The sequence below is a fragment of the Pseudoliparis swirei genome, chromosome 8 (genome assembly GCF_029220125.1).
Source record: "Pseudoliparis swirei isolate HS2019 ecotype Mariana Trench chromosome 8, NWPU_hadal_v1, whole genome shotgun sequence".
NCBI lineage: Eukaryota > Metazoa > Chordata > Actinopteri > Perciformes > Liparidae > Pseudoliparis > Pseudoliparis swirei.
Genome location: NC_079395.1, coordinates 23,460,357 through 23,480,470, shown reverse-complemented (window position 1 = coordinate 23,480,470; position 20,114 = coordinate 23,460,357). Strand labels below are relative to the sequence as shown.

General features: G+C 48.1%; 1 protein-coding gene across 1 annotated transcript; it reads left to right on the top strand.

Moving 5' to 3' along the window:
- The first annotated feature begins 510 nt into the window (after window positions 1-510).
- xkr4 (XK related 4) lies at window positions 511-18,231 on the top strand. The gene is made up of 4 exons (XM_056420807.1): window positions 511-1,226; window positions 9,635-9,834; window positions 10,222-10,576; window positions 12,292-18,231. Exons 1-4 carry the CDS (start codon window positions 511-513, stop codon window positions 12,893-12,895), a joined length of 1,875 nt encoding a protein of 624 aa, XP_056276782.1. The 3' UTR covers window positions 12,896-18,231.
- The last annotated feature ends 1,883 nt before the right edge of the window (window positions 18,232-20,114 follow it).

Genomic DNA, 20,114 nt, shown 5'->3' with positions numbered 1-20,114 from the left:
GAGAGAGAGAGAGAGAGCGCGAGAGAGGATGATGTCATAGTTTTTGTGCCATAGCAGAGGCAGATGGATGCAGCCTTCCTCCCTTTTCCTCTGCTCTCCATCTCCACCCTCAACATCTGCCTCGGCGCCACCGGGACTCACCGAGGACAAAGGAGGCCATGCTCGGGTAGGCTGCAACCGGAGGACGCGACGCGAGGACCCGAGCCCGACGAGCACGTGATGTGGACCCAGACACGGGAGCGAGCTCTGGGTCGGTCCTCGTTTCTGGTCTCGATGGTGTGTGATGAGCAGGCGGCGGAGTGAAGGAGCCCAGATAGGAGGAGGAGGAGGAGGAGGAGGAGGAGGAGGAGGAGGAGGAGGAGGAGGAGGAGGAGGAGGAGGAGGAGGAGGAGAGCCGCGCACAGAAGGGTGTCGACGGAGAGGAAGAGGCGAAGGGGGGAAGCCTAGAGAGGAGGAGAGGAGAGGAGGACCGCTGCAGAAAATAGAGAGTAACATTACACGCGTCCGGTAATGGCGGCGAAGTCGGACGGGGGGGTCCTGAAGATGAAGAAGAGCGACGTGGCCTTCACGCCGCTGCAGAACTCGGAGCACTCGGGCTCGGCGCACGGGCTCCACGCGGGCGCGCAGACCGACTTCGCGGGCACCGGCGACTGCGACTTCGCCAACGGGGAGTCGCGGTGCTGCGGCGGCGGGAGCGGCGTGGGGGGCTCCAACGCGCCGGGCCCTCGCGCGGGCCCGGAGCAGCAGCAGTACACGCTGTGGGACTGCCTGTGGATCGTCGCCGCCGTGGCCGTGTATGTGGCCGACGTGGGCACCGACGTGTGGTTGTCGGTGGACTACTACCTGCGGCGCGAGTACTGGTGGTTCGGCCTGACGCTCTTCTTCGTGGTGCTCGGCTCCTTCTCGGTGCAGCTCTTCAGCTTCAGATGGTTCGTCCACGACTTCGGCACCGAGGACGGGGGCGCCGAGTCCGCCGCCGCCGACTGCGCCCACGCGAACGGGAACAAGCTGCTGAGCGGCTCGGCCTCGCACGGCGACGTCACCGCGCAGCACCACCCCGCCACGCCGCAGCGGCAGGCGTCCACCGCGAGCAGGAACACCGCGACGAACAGCACGGCGAGCACCGCGGGGGGCGGGGGCGGCCGGAGGAGGTCGGCCCACTACAGCTTCTGCGTCTGGTTCGGCCAGTCCGTCATCCACATCCTCCAGATGGGCCAGATATGGAGGTAGGAGGGAGGCCTTGGGACGGCACGTGTGTGTGTGTGTGTGCGTGCGTGCGTGTGTGTGTGTGTGTGTGTGTGTGTGTGATACATGAATGAGCAGACACTGCTTTGCCTGTCGTTGGGCTCTCGGCCTCTGAATGAGGCCACCTCTCACACGGCGTGGCTACCAGAGGCCATCTTTGACGTGAAGGTCCACGCATGGTACTGGGGGAGCATCCGGTCACTTATTCATACATTCATGTGCTGGTGACATCACACAGGAAGTTCCCCAACAGGCTGGGGTGCAGACACACGTTGGACTGAGCCTTAACTCCTTAAACCTACGTACAGGTGACCATGCAGCAGGGTAACCATTGGTGGATGACATGATGGGGTCATGTTGGGGACATGTTGGGGTCATGTTGGGGTCATGTTGGGGACATGTTGTGGACATGTTGGGGTCATGTTGGGGACATGATGGGGACATGTTGGGGTCATGCTGGGGACATGTTGGGGACATGTTGGGGTCATGTTGGGGACATGATGGGGACATGTTGGGGACATGTTGGGGTCATGTTGGGGACATGATGGGGACATGTTGGGGTCATGTTGGGGACATGTTGGGGTCATGTTGGGGACATGTTGGGGACATGATGGGGTCATGTTGGGGACATGATGGGGACATGTTGGGGTCATGTTGGGGACATGATGGGGTCATGTTGGGGACATGATGGGGACATGATGGGGACATGTTGGGGTCATGTTGGGGACATGTTGGGGTCATGTTGGGGACATGATGGGGACATGTTGTGGTCATGTTGGGGACATGATGGGGACATGTTGGGGTCATGATGGGGACATGTTGTGGTCATGTTGGGGACATGTTGGGGACATGATGGGGACATGTTGGGGTCATGTTGGGGACATGTTGGGGACATGTTGTGGACATGTTGGGGACATGTTGGGGACATGATGGGGTCATGTTGGGGACATGATGGGGACATGATGGGGTCATGTTGGGGACATGATGGGGACATGATGGGGTCATGTTGGGGACATGTTGGGGACATGATGGGGACATGTTGGGGTCATGTTGGGGACATGTTGGGGACATGTTGGGGTCATGTTGGGGACATGATGGGGACATGTTGGGTCATGTTGGGGACATGTTGGGGTCATGTTGGGGACATGATGGGGTCATGTTGGGGACATGTTCAATTCAATTCAATTCAGTTTATTTGTATAGCCCAATTTCACAAATTACAAATTTGTCTCGGAGTGCTTTACAATCTGTACACATAGACATCCCTGCCCCAAAACCTCACATCGGACCAGGAAAAACTCCCAAATAACCCTTCAGGGGGAAAAAAAGGGAAGAAACCTGCAGGAGAGCAACAGAGGAGGATCCCTCTCCAGGATGGACAGATGCAATAGATGTAATGTGTACAGAAGGACAGATTTAGAGTTAAAATACATTCAATGAATATGACAGAGTGTATGAATAGTTCATAGTAGGCATATTCCACGATGGAGACCTCCACGATCCATCAGGCAGATGGCGGTGGGGAGGAGGAGGGCGGAGTCTCAACAGTGGGCGGAGTCTCAACAGGACAGTGGCGTAGTCAGGAGCAGGAATTCCACGACCCAGACCTCGATGATCCATCAGGCAGATAGGATCTATGCGTCTCATAGAGTCCGATGATCCCATGAGTCGTGAAGTCAAAAGGACTCCGGGGAGAAAGCAGAGTTAGTAACGTGTGATTGAGAGATGAAAATTCATCCTTAAGGAGAGAAAGAAGAGGAGATAGGTACTCAGTGCATCCTAAAACGTCCCCCGGCAGCTATAAGCCTATAGCAGCATATCAAGGGGCTGGACCAGGGCAAACCTGATTCAGCCCTAACTATAAGCTCTGTCAAAGAGGAAGGTCTTCAGTCTACTCTTAAACGAGGTGACTGTGTCTGCCTCCCGGACTGAAATTGGAAGCTGGTTCCATAAAAGAGGAGCTTGATAACTAAAGGCTCTGGCTCCCATTCTACTTTTAAGACTCTAGGAACTACAAGTAGTCCCGCATTTAGTGAGCGTAGCTCTAGTGGGGCAATATGGTACTACAAGCTCCTTAAGATATGATGGTGCATCACCAATCAAGGCTTTGTACGTTAAGAGAAGAATTTTAAAAGTGATTCTTGATTTTACTGGGAGCCAGTGCAGAGCAGCTAGTGCAGGAGTGATGTGATCTCTTTTCTTAGTTTTAGTGAGAACACGAGCTGCAGCATTCTGGATCAACTGGAGGACCTAAGAGATTTATTAGAGCAGCCTGATAATAAGGAGTTGCAGTAATCCAGTCTCAAGTAACGAACGTGAACCAATTTTTCTGCATCTTTTGAGACAAGATGTGCCTGATTTTTGAAATATTACGTAAATGAAAGAATGCAGTCCTTGAGATTTGATATACGTGGTAGTTAAAGGACAAGTCGATCAAAGATAACGCCAAGATTCTTTACAGTGGTGTTGGATGCCAGGGCAATGCCGTCTACAGAAACCACATCACCAGATAATTGATCTCTGAGGTGCTCAGGGCCGATTAAAATTACTTCGGTTTTGTCTGAGTTTAACATCAAGAAGTTGAAGGTCATCCATGTTTTTATGTCTTTAAGACATGCTTGAATTTTACCGAGTTGGTTGCTCTCCTCTGGTTTTATCGATAAATATAGTTGAGTATCATCTGCATAACAATGAAAGTTTATGGAGTGTTTCCTGATAATATTGCCCAAAGGAAGCATGTATAAGGTAAATAAAATTGGTCCAAGCACAGAACCTTGTGGAACTCCGTGATTAACGTTGGTGGTTATCGAGGCGTCATCGTTTACAAATACAAATTGAGATCGATCTGATAAATAGGATTTAAACCAAAGTAGTGCCGTGCCTGAAATGCCAATCGACTGCTCCAGTCTCTGTAACAGGATGTCATGGTCAATGGTGTCGAATGCAGCACTAAGGTCTAACAAGACCAGGACAGAGAGGAGTCCTCTATCAGCACTAAGGTCTAACAAGACCAGGACAGAGAGGAGTCCTTTATCTGCTGCCATTAAGAGGTCATTTGTAATTTTCACCAGTGCCGTCTCGGTGCTGTGGTGTTTTCTAAATCCTGATTGAAATTTCTCAAATAAACTATTATGATGTAGAAAGTCGCACAACTGATTTGCGACCACTTTCTCAAGGATCTTGGAGAGGAAGGGGAGGTTAGAGATCGGTCTGTAGTTAGCCAACACCTCTGGATCCAGAGTGGGCTTCTTCAGGAGAGGTTTAATAACAGCCACTTTGAAGGAGTGTGGTACGTGGCCTGTTAGCAGAGACACATTGATAATATCTAATAGATGATGGGGACATGATGGGGTCATGTTGGGGACATGTTGGGGACATGATGGGGACATGTTGGGGTCATGTTGGGGACATGTTGGGGACATGATGGGGACATGTTGGGGACATGTTGTGGACATGTTGGGGTCATGATGGGGTCATGATGGGGACATGATGGGGTCATGTTGGGGACATGTTGTGGACATGTTGGGGACATGTTGGGGTCATGTTGGGGACATGATGGTGTCATGTTGGGGACATGTTGGGGTCATGTTGGGGACATGATGGGGACATGTTGGGGTCATGTTGGGGACATGATGGGGTCATGTTGGGGACATGTTGGGGTCATGTTGGGGACATGTTGGGGACATGATGGGGACATGTTGGGGACATGTTGGGGTCATGTTGAGGACATGTTGGGGTCATGTTGGGGACATGTTGGGGTCATGTTGGGGACATGTTGGGGTCATGTTGTGGACATGTTGGGGACATGATGGGGACATGTTGGGGTCATGTTGGGGACATGTTGGGGACATGTTGTGGACATGTTGGGGACATGTTGGGGACATGTTGGGGTCATGTTGGGGACATGATGGGGTCATGTTGGGGACATGATGGGGACATGTTGGGGTCATGTTGTGGACATGTTGGGGTCATGTTGGAGACATGTTGTGGACATGTTGGGGACATGTTGTGGACATGTTGGGGTCATGTTGGGGACATGATGGGGTCATGTTGGGGACATGTTGGGGTCATGTTGGGGACATGTTGGGGTCATGTTGGGGACATGATGGGGTCATGTTGGGGACATGTTGGGGTCATGTTGGGGACATGTTGGGGTTATGTTGGGGACATGATGGGGTCATGTTGGGGACATGATGGGGTTATGTTGGGGACATGATGGGGTCATGTTGGGGACATGATGGGGACATGTTGGGGTCATGTTGTGGACATGTTGGGGTCATGTTGGGGACATGTTGTGGACATGTTGGGGTCATGTTGTGGACATTTTGGGGTCATGTTGGGGACATGTTGTTGGCTCTTCTCGAACACAAATATCTACATATCCATTTTTGTCCCATTGATTTTCACCAAAGCGTTACAGCAGCAGCAGAATGCTGAACCAATGAGATCACATGACCTCAGGGGCCTCAGACACAGGGCCACAGGGCCACTGCTGCCTGAGCTGTCAGTAGTACAGTAGTAGTGATCACAGTAATAGTGATAACAGTAATTATGTTAACAGTAATAGTGATAACAGTAAAAGTGTTGCAGTAATTATATTAACAGTAATAGTGATAACAGTAAAAGTGTTGCAGTAATTATATTAACAGTAATAGTGATAACAGTAAAAGTGTTGCAGTAATTATATTAACAGTAATAGTGATCACAGTAATAGTGTTAACAGTAAGTGTGAGTTTGTGTTGTCCGTGTGTGAGTGTGTTTGTGTGTATTTGTGTGAGTGTGTGATTATGTATGAGTGTTTATGTGTGTGTGAGTATGTATGTGTGAGTGTGTTGTGTGTATGTGTGAGTCTGAGTGTGTGTGAGTGTGCTGTGTGTGTGATTGTGTGTGTTGTGTGTCTGTGTGACTTTGTATGTGTGTGACTTTGTGTGTGTGTCTGTGTGAGTGTTGTTTGTGTTTGTGTGTGTGAGAGTGTAGTGTGTTGTGTGTGTTTTATTTTCAGTGACTAATAGCTCAAACTCAAAGATAAGAGGTTTTCCCTTTGAATGATCGTCCAGTGGGCAAAACAAAAATAAACAAATACATATATACACATATATATATATGTGTATATATATATATTTATATGTATATATATATTTATATAAATATATATCTTCTGTTTTGTCACTTTTTATTGGAGAGGAGACAGCAGCCCAAACATTTTAGCCATTTAAAAACATAAATACATCCCCGGTGGGGGAAGTAGAGGACGTTTAACCACTGCAGCCGCTTATGAAACTACAACGTGAGTCGCACAACAGTGGCCATTGTTCTTTTCCTGGTATTGTCACTCAGGTGTTCTTCAGTGGAAACACTGGCACCTCGAGCCTCTGTCAGCTCAGACAAATGGTCCAATGCCATAAATATCCTCTCATGAATAGTATCGCCATGGTGATGCTGTGATGATGGCGGCGGCCTCGCTTCAACGATGAAGGAGCTGACTCCTCTTCTCTAGACGTGAGCGAAGCAGTGTGAACTCCTTCAGATGGGAATGCAGCCGGAGTGGCATTAATGCACCTGCATCTGCATTCGTGGACACACACACACACACACACACACACACACACACACACACACACACACACACACACACACACACACACACACACACACACACACACACACACACACACACAGTGAGATGTCCATCTGTGACTTTATTGCCCTCAACCCAGTGTTTATGTTTTTAATTCTTTATCTACAGTGGAGCTTAATTTCACGGCCTATCAGGCTGAAGCTAAACGCCATGTGTCTATGATATTTCAGAGAGACATTAAATTTAGGCCACAGACAGACTGAGAAGTCATAATTAATTAATTAAAGGAGCTAAAATTGGAGCTGAAGTGTGATCGCAGCGTCCATGTTGCAATCTGCTCAGATGAAACTCGAGAGACTCTGTAAAGCACAGGTAGTCTCTGTGTCTCCACAATGTGTACCATGCTTTTGAAAGCTACTTCACCCACTTTAGAGATTGCAGATAAAAAGTTTAGGAAGTAGACTGATGCTTAGAGCTTAGCTGGAGCTGAATAAGCCAAAGAGAAACCGTGTCAGTATCGGAGAACCTCAACGGGTGAGATACAAGCATCAGCTTCTCAAGGCTACGGCTGTAACAGTTTAGCTCCACGCCTTCCTTTTTGTAATAGTTGTTTTCATCCTGTCACACCATCTCGTCAATCCAACTCCCCTCACCTGCCTCTGATCACCTCGTTAGTCCCTCATTCCCTTCACCTGGTCTTCATGCCCTTCTCACCTGCAGCCCGTCCCCTCATTAGTCCCTCATTCCCTTCACCTGGTCCTCACGCCCTCTCACCTGCAGCCCCTCCCCTCATTAGTCCCTCATTCCCTTCACCTGGTCCTCACGCCCTTCTCACCTGCAGCCCCTCCCCTCGTTAGTCCCTCATTCCCTTCACCTGGTCCTCACGCCCTTCTCACCTGCAGCCCCTCCCCTCGTTAGTCCCTCATTCCCTTCAACTGGTCCTCACGTCCTTCTCACCTGCAGCCCGTCCCCTCATTAGTCCCTCACTATTTAGCTCCCTCACTTCCACTTGTCCTCTGCCAGATTGTCTTGTGTTTTCGTGCCAAGTTCTCCAGCGTTATTAGAGTATATTCCTGACCTGCCTGTTCTGACCCTGCCTGCCTGCCCTGACCTCTGATTCTCTGCCCCGCCCCTTTTTGGACTTGTTTACTTCTTCGACTGATCTCCCGGTTTTGACTCCGCCTTTTTCCAACCAAAGACCGTCATCTTTGTTACTCCTGTGAGTCGTGCTTTTGGGTCCACTCTAATAGCGTTGTGACAACGGCGCTGTTCACGAAGATTTGTCTTTGGTAACATTCAGATATTCTGTGTTTAATCACCCTCTTTCGCTGCAAATGAGCCTCAATGCAACAAAAAACTGCATAATTCACAAAGATCAGAGGGACAAGAAAAATAACCCGAGAGGGTGCTAACTAACCGGTACTCGGTAGACTGGTAATCGGTTGCGTACGCTAGGAATCTCTGATTATAGAGAACAAGTGGATGAACCCTGTTCATTGGCCATGTGGATGAACCCTGTTCATTGGTCATGAGGATGAACCTGTTCATTGGTCATGTGGCTGAACCTGTTCATTGGTCATGTGGATGAACCTGTTCATTGGTCACCATGTGGATGAACTCTGTTCATTGGTCATGTGGATGAACCTGTTCATTGGTCATGTGGATGGACCCTGTTCATTGGTCATGAGGATGAACCTGTTCATTGGTCATGTGGCTGAACCCTGTTCATTGGTGGTCATGTGGATGAACCTGTTCATTGGTCATGTGGATGAACCTGTTCATTGGTCACCATGTGGATGAACTCTGTTCATTGGTCATGTGGATGAACCTGTTCATTGGTCATGTGGATGGACCCTGTTCATTGGTCATGAGGATGAACCTGTTCATTGGTCATGAGGATGAACCTGTTCATTGGTCATGTGGATGAACCCTGTTCATTGGTCATATGGATGAACCCTGTTCATTGGTCATGTGGATGAACCCTGTTCATTGGTCATGTGGATGAACCCTGTTCATTGGTCATGTAGATGAACCTGTTCATTGGTCATGAGGATGAACCTGTTCATTGGTCATGTGGATGAACCCTGTTCATTGGTCATGTGGATGAACCTGTTCATTGGTCATGTGGATGAACCCTGTTCATTGGTCATGTGGATGAACCTGTTCATTGGTCATGTGGATGAACCATGTTCATTGGTCACATGACGCATAGGGTTAGGTTAGCCCTAACGCTCACACATCCCCGTACGTGACGTGGCATTAAACGTACTGCTGGTGAAATTACTCCTTTATAGTCTTCCTTTTGGTCACACAACATTAATTTAACTTGTAAACTATCACCACCGTAAGAGCTTCAGCCTCATACGGCCCATTAAACTATTACACTTTATTAAAAGTATAAATGCACACCTGTCCATAAGAACATCCGTAGCCGTTCAGTCAAGGTCACATTCAAAATGTAAAACACTAAACAGCGATTCCTATTACTTTTTCAAAATAAAAGTCTCATTTATCTATTAGAGAGGAAGTGGATTACAGCCTCTATACATTCTTCAAACACAACAAAACCATCAAGCATAGTTAAAACCAATAAGGCAAATATAAAACAGGAAATCAACTCAAAACAATAAACCTATTTACAGTATGCCCAGCCTGACGCATTATATATATATATATATCTGCTCACAGCTACTCGTGCAGCTCTGCACTCTGTGTTTAAAACACAGTTTAAGAGACAGATACGAGTTCAGTGCATTCCTCGTGCCCCCGGACATGTGATGTGGATGCTGACGCGTGATCTACGTCCTCCAGGTATCTCCACACCATCTACCTGGGCGTCCGGAGCCATCGGAGTGCAGAGACGGAGCGGTGGCGTTACTACTGGAGGATGGTCTACGAGTTCGCCGACGTGAGCATGCTGCACCTGCTGGCCACCTTTCTGGAGAGCGCGCCGCAACTGGTGCTGCAGCTGTGCATCATCATTCAGACGAACAAGCTGCAGGCGGTGCAAGGTAACACTGTCTGCTGACTCAGCAGCCTGAACATGTTGTGGTTAGAGGGCGATGCACTTAGAGGAGTTTAATGCTATTTAACACGAGCTACACCTTCGGCATGTAGACTGCATCTCTCTCTTGACCTAACATTCAATTTATTGTATATTTTATCCTGTATTATTATTCAGCACATTACTCAGCTCTTTTCACTTGGGCTACATTTGAGTATTTTGCTATGACAATACCATTTAAATCTAATAATAATTAAAAAAAGAAGGAGAACAAACTATATTCCAAGCGAACATGTTCCTCGGGTGGAAACACACCCTGGGTCTGTGTGATGGAGGCACAGACGTTTTCCAGTGTGTGTGTGTTTCTGAACTGGACTCCGTGTGCCGGCTGCAGGTATGACCGCTGCAGCCTCCCTGGTCTCCCTGGCCTGGGCCCTGGCCTCCTACCAGAAGGCCTTGAGAGAGTCTCGGGATGACAAGAAGCCCATCAGCTACCTGGCGGTGCTCATCCAGTTCTGTTGGCACTTCTTCACCATCGCCGCGAGGGTCATCACCTTCGCCCTGTTCGCCTCCGTGTTCCAGCTCTACTTTGGCATCTTCATCGTGCTGCACTGGTGCATCATGACCTTCTGGATCGTCCACTGCGAGACGGACTTCTGCATCAGCAAGTGGGAGGAGATAGTGTTTGACATGGTGGTGGGCATCATCTACATCTTCACCTGGTTCAACGTCAAAGAGGGGCGGACAAGGTGAGGCGTCAACTTCATGCAGTGAGACGTAGACCTCTGAAGAAACACATCAATGTCAGTGGCTTGTTCTGGGCTGGGAAGGGATTTGGGGTTTAAAAAAAAGATGTATAGTCTAGAGGTAATCTTTTTGAGCTGCATCTTTTATATTCCATTATGTTCTACCAAATGGGCTTTTAAAGCAGGTTTTAAATATCACCATATCAGTCACCAGGGGCGATGTTAGGCCTATTTTAGGGGAGCTTCTGAAACTATAGTTTCTCACATGGACACGTTATTTATAACTAACATGCTACATATGTGCGTGCGTTCTGGTTTGTATGTTTTCTCCCCCTTCAAATTACAATCCATTAGCCGATCAGCATACTTAACGATATAATCCCCGGGCACTAGGACCTGGGGGAGGCTGCTGCACCAGCTTTCTCACTCTGCCAAGTAACGTGTCTCCTCAACAACAGACAGGATTACAACCATTGAGGTCAGCTCAAAATATACGATGCACGGAGTGGACTTGTAAATCCAGGCGGTAACAGAATGTGGCTAAATATATAATTTAATATATCGGTAGTTGTTAACGATTGTTTCCTGCCAACATTTAGCTTCACTTGAGGCAAATGAAAGGGAAACTTAGAAACTGTCTCCACTGAGCGAGAGTGATCGATGGAATTCGAAATACAATAAATAACTATCGACATCTCTCTATTCTTTGCATATAAATATATATTATTATTATATATGTTTTCCATTTAATGGTATATTTGACACTGGACCATCTCATACCTCTCCCCTTGGGGTTCAGCCCCCCCTTTCTTCGAATCCTACAAACGCCCCTGTCAGTCACCTTTGAACAAGTCATTTCCGGTACAGCAGGGTGGGTACAGCAGGGTGGGTACAGCAGGGTGGATACAGCAGGGTGGGTACAGCAGGGCGGGTACAGCAGGGTGGATACAGCAGGGTGGATACAGCAGGGTGGATACAGCAGGGTGGATACAGCAGGGTGGGTACAGCAGGGCGGGTACAGCAGGGTGGATACAGCAGGGTGGATACAGCAGGGCGGGTACAGCAGGGCGGGTACAGCAGGGCGGATACAGCAGGGCGGGTACAGCAGGGCGGGTACAGCAGGGCGGGTACAGCAGGGTGGATACAGCAGGGTGGGTACAGCAGGGTGGGTACAGCAGGGTGGGTAAAGCAGGGCGGGTACAGCAGGGTGGATACAGCAGGGTGGGTACAGCAGGGCGGGTACAGCAGGGCGGGTACAGCAGGGCGGGTACAGCAGGGTGGATACAGCAGGGTGGGTACAGCAGGGTGGGTACAGCAGGGTGGATACAGCAGGGCGGGTAGAGCAGGGTGGGTACAGCAGGGTGGGTACAGCAGGGTGGGTACAGCAGGGCGGGTACAGCAGGGTGGGTACAGCAGGGTGGGTACAGCAGGGCGGGTACAGCAGGGCGGGTACAGCAGGGTGGATTACTGAGCAGGATGCAGGACAGAATAAAACGGGTTGAAGCTACGTTACTGAACGTCTTCTAGCTGTCCAACATGCTGTATCAGTGACATCCAAGTTGTTCTGGTAAATGTACATTTGGAGAACCGCTGTAGAGGTAATTGGTGTTGGGAACATGGACTGATTCATTCCTGTAGTCCCCCTCAATCCCATTGGCCGGATGGAACCGAAGCATTTCCTGAATATCTGATTCATTTGTCATTGTGTCTTCCTGCAGGTGTCGGCTCTTCATCTACTACCTGGTGATCCTGGTGGAGAACGCTGCTCTCGGTGCGTTGTGGTATCTCTACCGGACGCCTCGCACCACCGACGCCTTCGCGGTGCCCGCCCTCTGCGTCATCTTCAGCAGCTTCCTCACCGGGGTGGTCTTCATGCTCATGTACTACGCCTTTTTCCATCCCAACGGGCCGCGCTTCGGGCGCTCGCCGAGCGGCCAGGGGCTCGACCTGGACCCCGCCGCTCAGTTCTCCACGCTGCCGTCCGAAGGCGCCACCAACTCGCTCCGTTCCAACCGCGGTTCCGCCGCCGCCACCCTGGAGCGGGACGCGGGGAAGTATTCCGAGCGGGACGGCTGCATGCCGGTATTTCAGGTGCGACCCACGGCGCCGTCCACGCCGTCGTCTCGCGCCGCGCGCCTCGACGAGACCGTCATCAAGATCGACCTTTGTAGGAACCGCTACCCGGCCTGGGAGCGCCACGTCCTCGACCGCAGTATACGCAAGGCCATCCTGGCCATCGACTGCTCGCCGACGCCTCCACGGCTGCAGTACAAAGATGACGCTCAGGTGCAGGAGAGGCTGGAATACGAGACCACGTTGTAGCTCCAACCGGCTCCAACCAGATCCCAGCGTGGAGGATTATCCTGCAGTCACACAAACAGCAACAGGGACTGTTGCCATAAAGAATTTGATACGAGCAACTATTCCACTTTTCATCCCTCATTACACTTTTTTCTGTTTCTATTCCTCGGGCATCTGAGTGCCCACCCAGGGACATTCAGCCCTGGTGGTCGGGATCGGAGGAGCACGTTGATGGGTGTTGGGTCCTTTGCAGCGTCGTTGCTGTTGTTTTGACTTCCAGTCATCAGGGAAATCCCGTCTGGAATAAACTAAATGCAAATACAAGACAAGTACATCATGTACAAGACGCTGATGCACTGATTGGCTTAGGTTGGAAAAGTAAAGGGTACGTTTATCGGTTATTCCAGCTCAACAGAAATTCCTCTAATGTGATGAAAGGAAAGTACCCCCCATTCAGCACATGTCCTAATGTGTTGGTGAGCGACTGTCTGGAAGTTCAGATGACGATGATCCGATAGTAGCCACATCCATCACCATATACATGATGAAGCCATCGCTTCTGTTCTCTTCGTGCCAAAAAAGGTTCTTTGGAAATGTCTTTGAGATTCGGAGGAGTTGGAACACGTCACGCCGGGTTCAGACGCCACGATCTGACGAACACCGTGCGTCGGGCGTGACATGTGATCACATTATCTGAGACGGTGTGTCATCGTGGACGACTTGATGACCTCACAACATCCTGACTGAACGTCAGCATGCGTTCCCTCATGTCCATGACGTTGCCCGGTGAGAGCAAAGAGCTCAAACATGACGCAGCTCAACAGGAAGGTTATTCTTTTCCTTTCTTTCTTTTTTTCAAGGCTTTGACTGAACAGCCAGCATCACGCACAACACCGTTGTTTCTTTCTTTGCATTCTTCTACCTTCTCGATGGAATCGCTGGTGAGAGTTTTGATGGGCCGGTAATCTGTCACGTCTCCACTCCCACACAGCGACCACCGTAACAGACGAACATCTAGCGTAGTCTGAGCCCGGCAGTAAGGATGGCTGGAACTAGAGATTTCATTCTTCTTGGATTATTATGGTTCGACACTTGATGAAGGTCAGACAGATGGTGAACTACATGAAGATCGCGGTCAACGTAGCATCTCAACTCAGTCATTGTGTTGTGATTGGATACAATCAACTGAGCCTAGCAGGAAGGATGTGAAACCAGAAATAGGTGGTGAAAGCTGGACAGACACAACCTCACCATCTTTCTCCCATAAGGAAGTCAAACTCACACAACGCCAAGAAAAATATCTTCCTGGCAGCTCAACTCAACTATAAACCTGGTTGTGTGTGGGGGGGGGGGGGGGGACCCAGGAAATGGAAATGAGTGATACAACATACGGTTTCTTTCCTTGAGAGATGATGTAGAAGGTTCTGAAGTTATTTTGTGTGTCAGCAGTAGGCGAAAATGTTGACATCTAGTCACCTCACACACACACGTCACCTTCTGGGCAACATGGTCCTGTTCTTCCTAGAAGTTTTTACCATCGTTCCACCAGGCCACACAACACAGGCAGCGTGGCGTTGGCGGTGTCCACTGACTTCAGTGAGAAATGCTAATAATGGGAACGTTGGTAAAGCTTGACCACTGTGACACCGCTCATCATGGTCTGGGTGCGGGCAACTGATGGAATGAACTTCTAATGTAGGAAAAAGAACAATTGCAAGGTGGGGGCATTACATGATTTATTACAACAAGATATATAGAGGTATATTTCAGCCACAGAAACATGTAAATGTAAGAATGAAGGCACAATGTCTATCCCCCGCTCATGGGATGGGGGCAGGGGGGCTTGGTGCTGTAACTGGTGGCCAAAAGGTATCAATGTGACACGACTGCCACTTCTCATCTCTGAGGACATTGAATATTAGGTAATGCTGCAACCAAATACACCCAAACATTCCTCAAAAAGAGTTTGCCTTCATGACGTCCAAGTCAAAGGGGAAAGCACTACATTTGGATAGAGTAGTAGCACAGATGTTTCTTTGCAGGGAGAGGGGAGGAAGTAGTTGGGCGACATAACCTTTTGAGATCATGAAATTCCAACCGTCCTGTCATTCAATGACTTGATGAAAGCATCGGAGGAAAGATGAGGTCCTCGCCATTAAGATTTGTCTCGATGGTCCAACCATTCCATATCCCAAGCATTCCTTATCCTTCTTTAGGGTCACGGGGTGCTGGAGCCGGTCCCAGCTGACATTGGGCGAAGGTAGGGTTCACCTGGACAGTCCATCTCAGGATGGACCAACTGGATTTGTGAAAATTCTTGCGAGATTCCCACTGTCCACGACCCAGACCCTGACAATAAGAACCGGTCCCAGTGGCGTCGCCCCGTGCGACAAAATGTGAAACACAAACCCTCGAACGCCCGCCGGGATTTGAATCAGAGTACAAAGAGACAAGAGACCGCCGACAGTGGAGAGCTGCACCATGTACACACTCCCAACCCAAACCGTGAACTGGGTGAAGAAGATGGTACCGGTGTGACTTTAAATATGTTAAATGTCTCCACAAACGAGAAGTTTCCAGGTTTCTTGATTTCCGTCACAATGCCTTTTGCTTTTTCTTCGGATGAGGCAAGAGGAGAGAAAAGCACAACGCGAGTCAAAGGCATACCGTGGCATGAGGCTGTAGCCCTTTAACCAAACCCGCCCAGGCACAGCTCGGCTGCTATGAAGTCTGAATTCTGTGTCAGAAACCTCTTTGGTTAAACATATAAAGCACATACACAGAGGATGTATATGTAGTGAAATATACAGAATATGTACAGAGCACAGAAAGAACCAGATGTGTTTACATGATCCACCTGCCCAGCAAATATGGAATATTCCATCTATTATTTGCGCTTTTTCCTCATGAGAAATACCTTTTTTTAGGGTTTATGTAATTTTTTTACAATCATTCCATGTAACCTTTTGTATCTTGAATGATTTCGACGTGTTGTTACACTCATGAACCCACCATACCAGCAGTTGTGCATGTGCTAGCCACGCCTCATGTACTACGTCACCGCCAGTCATTTAGAAAACCAAGCTGCTTTGTTTTTAGAGATTTTAAAGTACTTTTTCGAGGGTTCCAGAGCATTATTTCCACGGAATATGGTATAAATTATTGCTTACGTTTTGTAATCAAGTGAATTTCATCTCGTAATTATTGTCAAAGTTGTGGTTGTAAGGTAAGACTGTGCAGACTTTTAAAATCTATCTGGACTTTTACTTACGGTTTTCATATAGTTACAATAAAGGCCTGGAACTGTGGGCAAAATACATTTAAAAAAAACATCTAGCAATGTACAGCCTGCATCTTAAAAAATGGTTGTAAAAAATATGTTAGCTGACATTTTGACAACACTAGTATGGTTCTTTAAGTTTGTTTAGGTCAATGTTTTGTTACATTAGACATTCACAGGGCTCTCAAGTGTCTTGTTCTTTGAGTTTACATGGTCTTCTGGACACGTGAAAGATCCACATGATCATACTGGATGAATATATATCATCTAAAGTCTGGTGTGGCGCCAGAGGACGTTGTGTGAAGTTGTAACATTCGCCTCGTGTCATGTCAGTTGAGTCAGCATTGGTTGGCTCTCAAACATCTAGATGTGTGGAGTTAGAAAGAACTCAGCAACCAGGAGACCTCAGCCTCTACGAGCATTCCTAGGGATTCATATAAGGGACTCCATATTTTTTAAATATCGACCGACATAACCCAGCGACAAGTCGTAGTGAACATCTCCATTCAAACGACACCTGCTCTCGGCCCTTTGTGTGCCTGGATATAGACTTATGACTATTTGTATGGACTCGCTCGCAGCCAATCACTGAAAGGCGTTATGAGCGCTCACCACCGGAGGGCGCTGTGCAGTGCGATGGTGGTTAGCTAGCCAGTGGGACACAACGCACTCTATTAATATTGGTATCACTTTAAGGGTTCATCATTTAATAACGTGGGTTTCAGGGTGGCTTATCTTTAGTAGTTACAACAACAGAAAAGCTATCTGTAATGCCCTAATTCACCAGCAGAGGTCCTCGCGAGTTTATCTGCCAGCATTCCAGTTGTATGGGGGGAAAAAAACGTTCAACGGTTCATGCAATAAATGTAAAGTTTGTTTGCTCAAAGTAAACGATGAGTGGACAGCACCATCGTGGACGTATTAGAAAGTACGACTGAAGGTGAAGAAGATAGACGTTTCTTCTGTGTAGCCGACTGTGTCAATGCAGCCTTATATCATTTGGGGATGCAAAGCATCCGATGAAAGTTTATTTGCAGTGTTTCTCAAATCTAGTGTAGCCTTTGTTTACTCATCACCAAGATATATAGGTATACTGATATCCTGCATATGATGTGTACTGATATCTACGGAACATCAAGCTACCTCAGTTTGTTTCATGGACCCAACGCCCTCCTCCACCTCGGCAATATCGTTTTCTTCTGTAACGCAGGCGATACACAGGTCCCGGTGTTTGTAGTCAGACTGAAAATGGAAAAATAGATCAACACATCGTATTCCGTGTCCTCCAAAGTATAGAAGCCTCGAGAGGGAAGTGGGAGATAATAATTCTGTTCATTTATTTTCTGAGTCTGATCTGAACTGTTGGCCAGGATGACTTTTGTAATATCTCTTATTTTTTTATCCTGTTAAGCATGTAGGGAATTTCCTTTATGCCAGGTGAAAAAAATCGTATTTATTTAACCTCTGAACACTTGCAAAAATGTGTTTGTTGACAGAGGCGTGCACCACCCCGTATTCCAAATTCCTTAACATCCCTTTCTAACAGACACTTTATGTTCATAAGATTAGAGTAGAGCGTGGATGGAGAATTAAAAACTCACCTGGAAGTAAATGTGAATGCTTTTCGCCTGACTTCAAACATGGTGGAGTGGTGCACTTCAGCCCCTTTGTGGACAAAATGAGTATCACAACAACAAACACTTTTTTCAAGACAAATTATGCAAACATAGAATCCTTTAAAAAACGAGTTCCTCCGTCATGAAGACAGGAGATCTATTTGGATCAGCAGAATGTTTCTGTCACTTCTTCTCAAGGCCTCCATACCTAAGCTGCCCCGTGACACATGAATCTGGCCCTTGGCTTCATATTTCTGTCAGTAAAGCACCATCCATGAACAGAGCCATCAAAGAAGGAGGCCTTTGGTCTGCCTGGAGATGTGTTGAATCTCTGTTCAGACCACACACAAAGAGGCTGTCATAGAAAGATGAACTCTCTGTTTGGTCCCCTCACTCTGGTCATAACTCTGAAGAGCTGCTTTCCATGTTTTGTTTGCCTTAACAAAAAGAATATATCTCTATTTGTGTCTTTATTTCAACCTCGTCACCGAACTCATTGAGCCGGGACGGCAAGCACAGCTTGGTTGAGTGGTGTGTGAGTGTGTGTGTGTGTGTGGGGGGGGGTGATAGTGTGTGTTCTTTTGACACTATTCAATAATAATGTGTCGGCAGCCGTTACTGTGCTGGTTCTAGGACTGAGCCGTCGGCCAATAGGGAGGCTGTATAGACGGCGGTCAGCGGCGTGTCCAGCTGAAGGGAACATGGCCGACTGTGATGGAGTTTGGCTGAACATCCAAGTATCAGATGAATGAATGCGCCGTGAACTCAAGACATCATGTATGACGTGTTCAAACACACCAAACAGCCGTGGTCCAGATCCTCGTGAAGAACACGTATGATCAGAGTGGCGTCTGCCTGCATCTGAGTCCACATCTCATCCACACTATATTTAATATTTGGTCTTATGTGTGGTATCGCAACGCAGAAGGTCTTACGCGCAGCTAACGTTGTTACGCCTGGTTAGCATTGTGAAGCAGACCCAGCTAACGTTGTTACGCCTGGTTAGCGTTGTGAAGCAGACCCAGCTAACGTTGTTACACCTGGTTAGCGTTGTGAAGCAGACCCAGCTAACGTTGTTACGCCTGGTTAGCGTTGTGAAGCAGACCCAGCTAACGTTGTTACGCCTGGTTAGCGTTGTGAAGCAGACCCAGCTAACGTTGTTACACCTGGTTAGCGTTGTGAAGCAGACACAGCTAACGCTGTTACACCTGGTTAGCGCTGTGAAGCAGACCCAGCTAACGTTGTTACGCCTGGTTAGCATTGTGAAGCAGACCCAGCTAACGTTGTTACACCTGGTTAGCGTTGTGAAGCAGACACAGCTAACGTTGTTACACAGCAAGCTAGGGGTCATGTCTTTGTTGCTGCAGAAGGGGGTTGAGATCCACAACCTGAGATAAATAGTTTTAGCTTCCTAAACTTTACCAAAGCTTAGGTAGTTCAGAAAACCCTCATATTCATATTTGTTTGTAACACTCGTGTCTTTTCTGAAAAGCTCCGAACAAAAGGCGACATTTAGGGATGAGGACTCAGCTGGGGAGACATGTGGCCGTCTGCACTGACCACTCCACTCACCTGGCCAGCACCAGGCTGCGAGGCATCGCGTTGCTACGCCCTCTGGAGCTCTGCAGGCCGTGTTCCTCACGAGGGCCTCGGCCCCCAGGTGGTCTCTGGATCAACGCTCTGCTGGAGAGGTCTGGATGTACCAGCCAATCACAACAGAGAAGCACACACGTCAACTCTCAGCTGTGAAACCAGACAGAAGGACGATTGGGTTTGGACCGTCCGTGCAGAAGATCCGTGCACCAGTCGGAGACGACTCGGCTCGAGGAGGAGCCCAGTCACCAGCAGGATACTTGACACTTGTATAATCTGTACAGATGTTTAGAGAGACGGTTGAACCACAGATAGTAAACTGATCAACCTAAAAGCTTATCTGTAAATAAATGTATGCAAAGTGTACACGCTAAAAAAAGAACATTCCTCTCTTTTTGAGTTTTGACTGCGAAGGAAATCTTTAGAGGTTTGATGCCAACGCGATGGCCGTAACTATGACGACAGACTACAGAAAAGAAAAGGATAAATGTGGTGTATGCGGGGTATTTAAAAAAAAGATACAAATGTTTAAAGAAATTTGTCTTTTCAGCAAGTTGCATTGTGTGATGAAAGTCTAAAGTGCTTCTTTCAGTGGGGGAAGCAGCACTTTTTATTCTAAAAAAGAAATCCAGTGATAAACATGATCAAAATTGCATTTTTGTATATACGGGATTTTTGTAAATTTTTATTTGAATCTAATGCAACACAAGCTACCAAAATTAATTTAATAAAGTACACTGTGGTAATTTTC

Excerpts from the sequence above, each read along its gene's own strand:
- xkr4 (XM_056420807.1), top strand. The coding sequence starts at position 511 with ATGGCGGCGAAGTCGGACGGGGGGGTCCTGAAGATGAAGAAGAGCGAC. Across the intron at positions 1,227-9,634 it reads CAGATGGGCCAGATATGGAG|GTATCTCCACACCATCTACC; the intron begins GTAGGAGGGAGG and ends TACGTCCTCCAG. Across the intron at positions 9,835-10,221 it reads CAAGCTGCAGGCGGTGCAAG|GTATGACCGCTGCAGCCTCC; the intron begins GTAACACTGTCT and ends TGCCGGCTGCAG.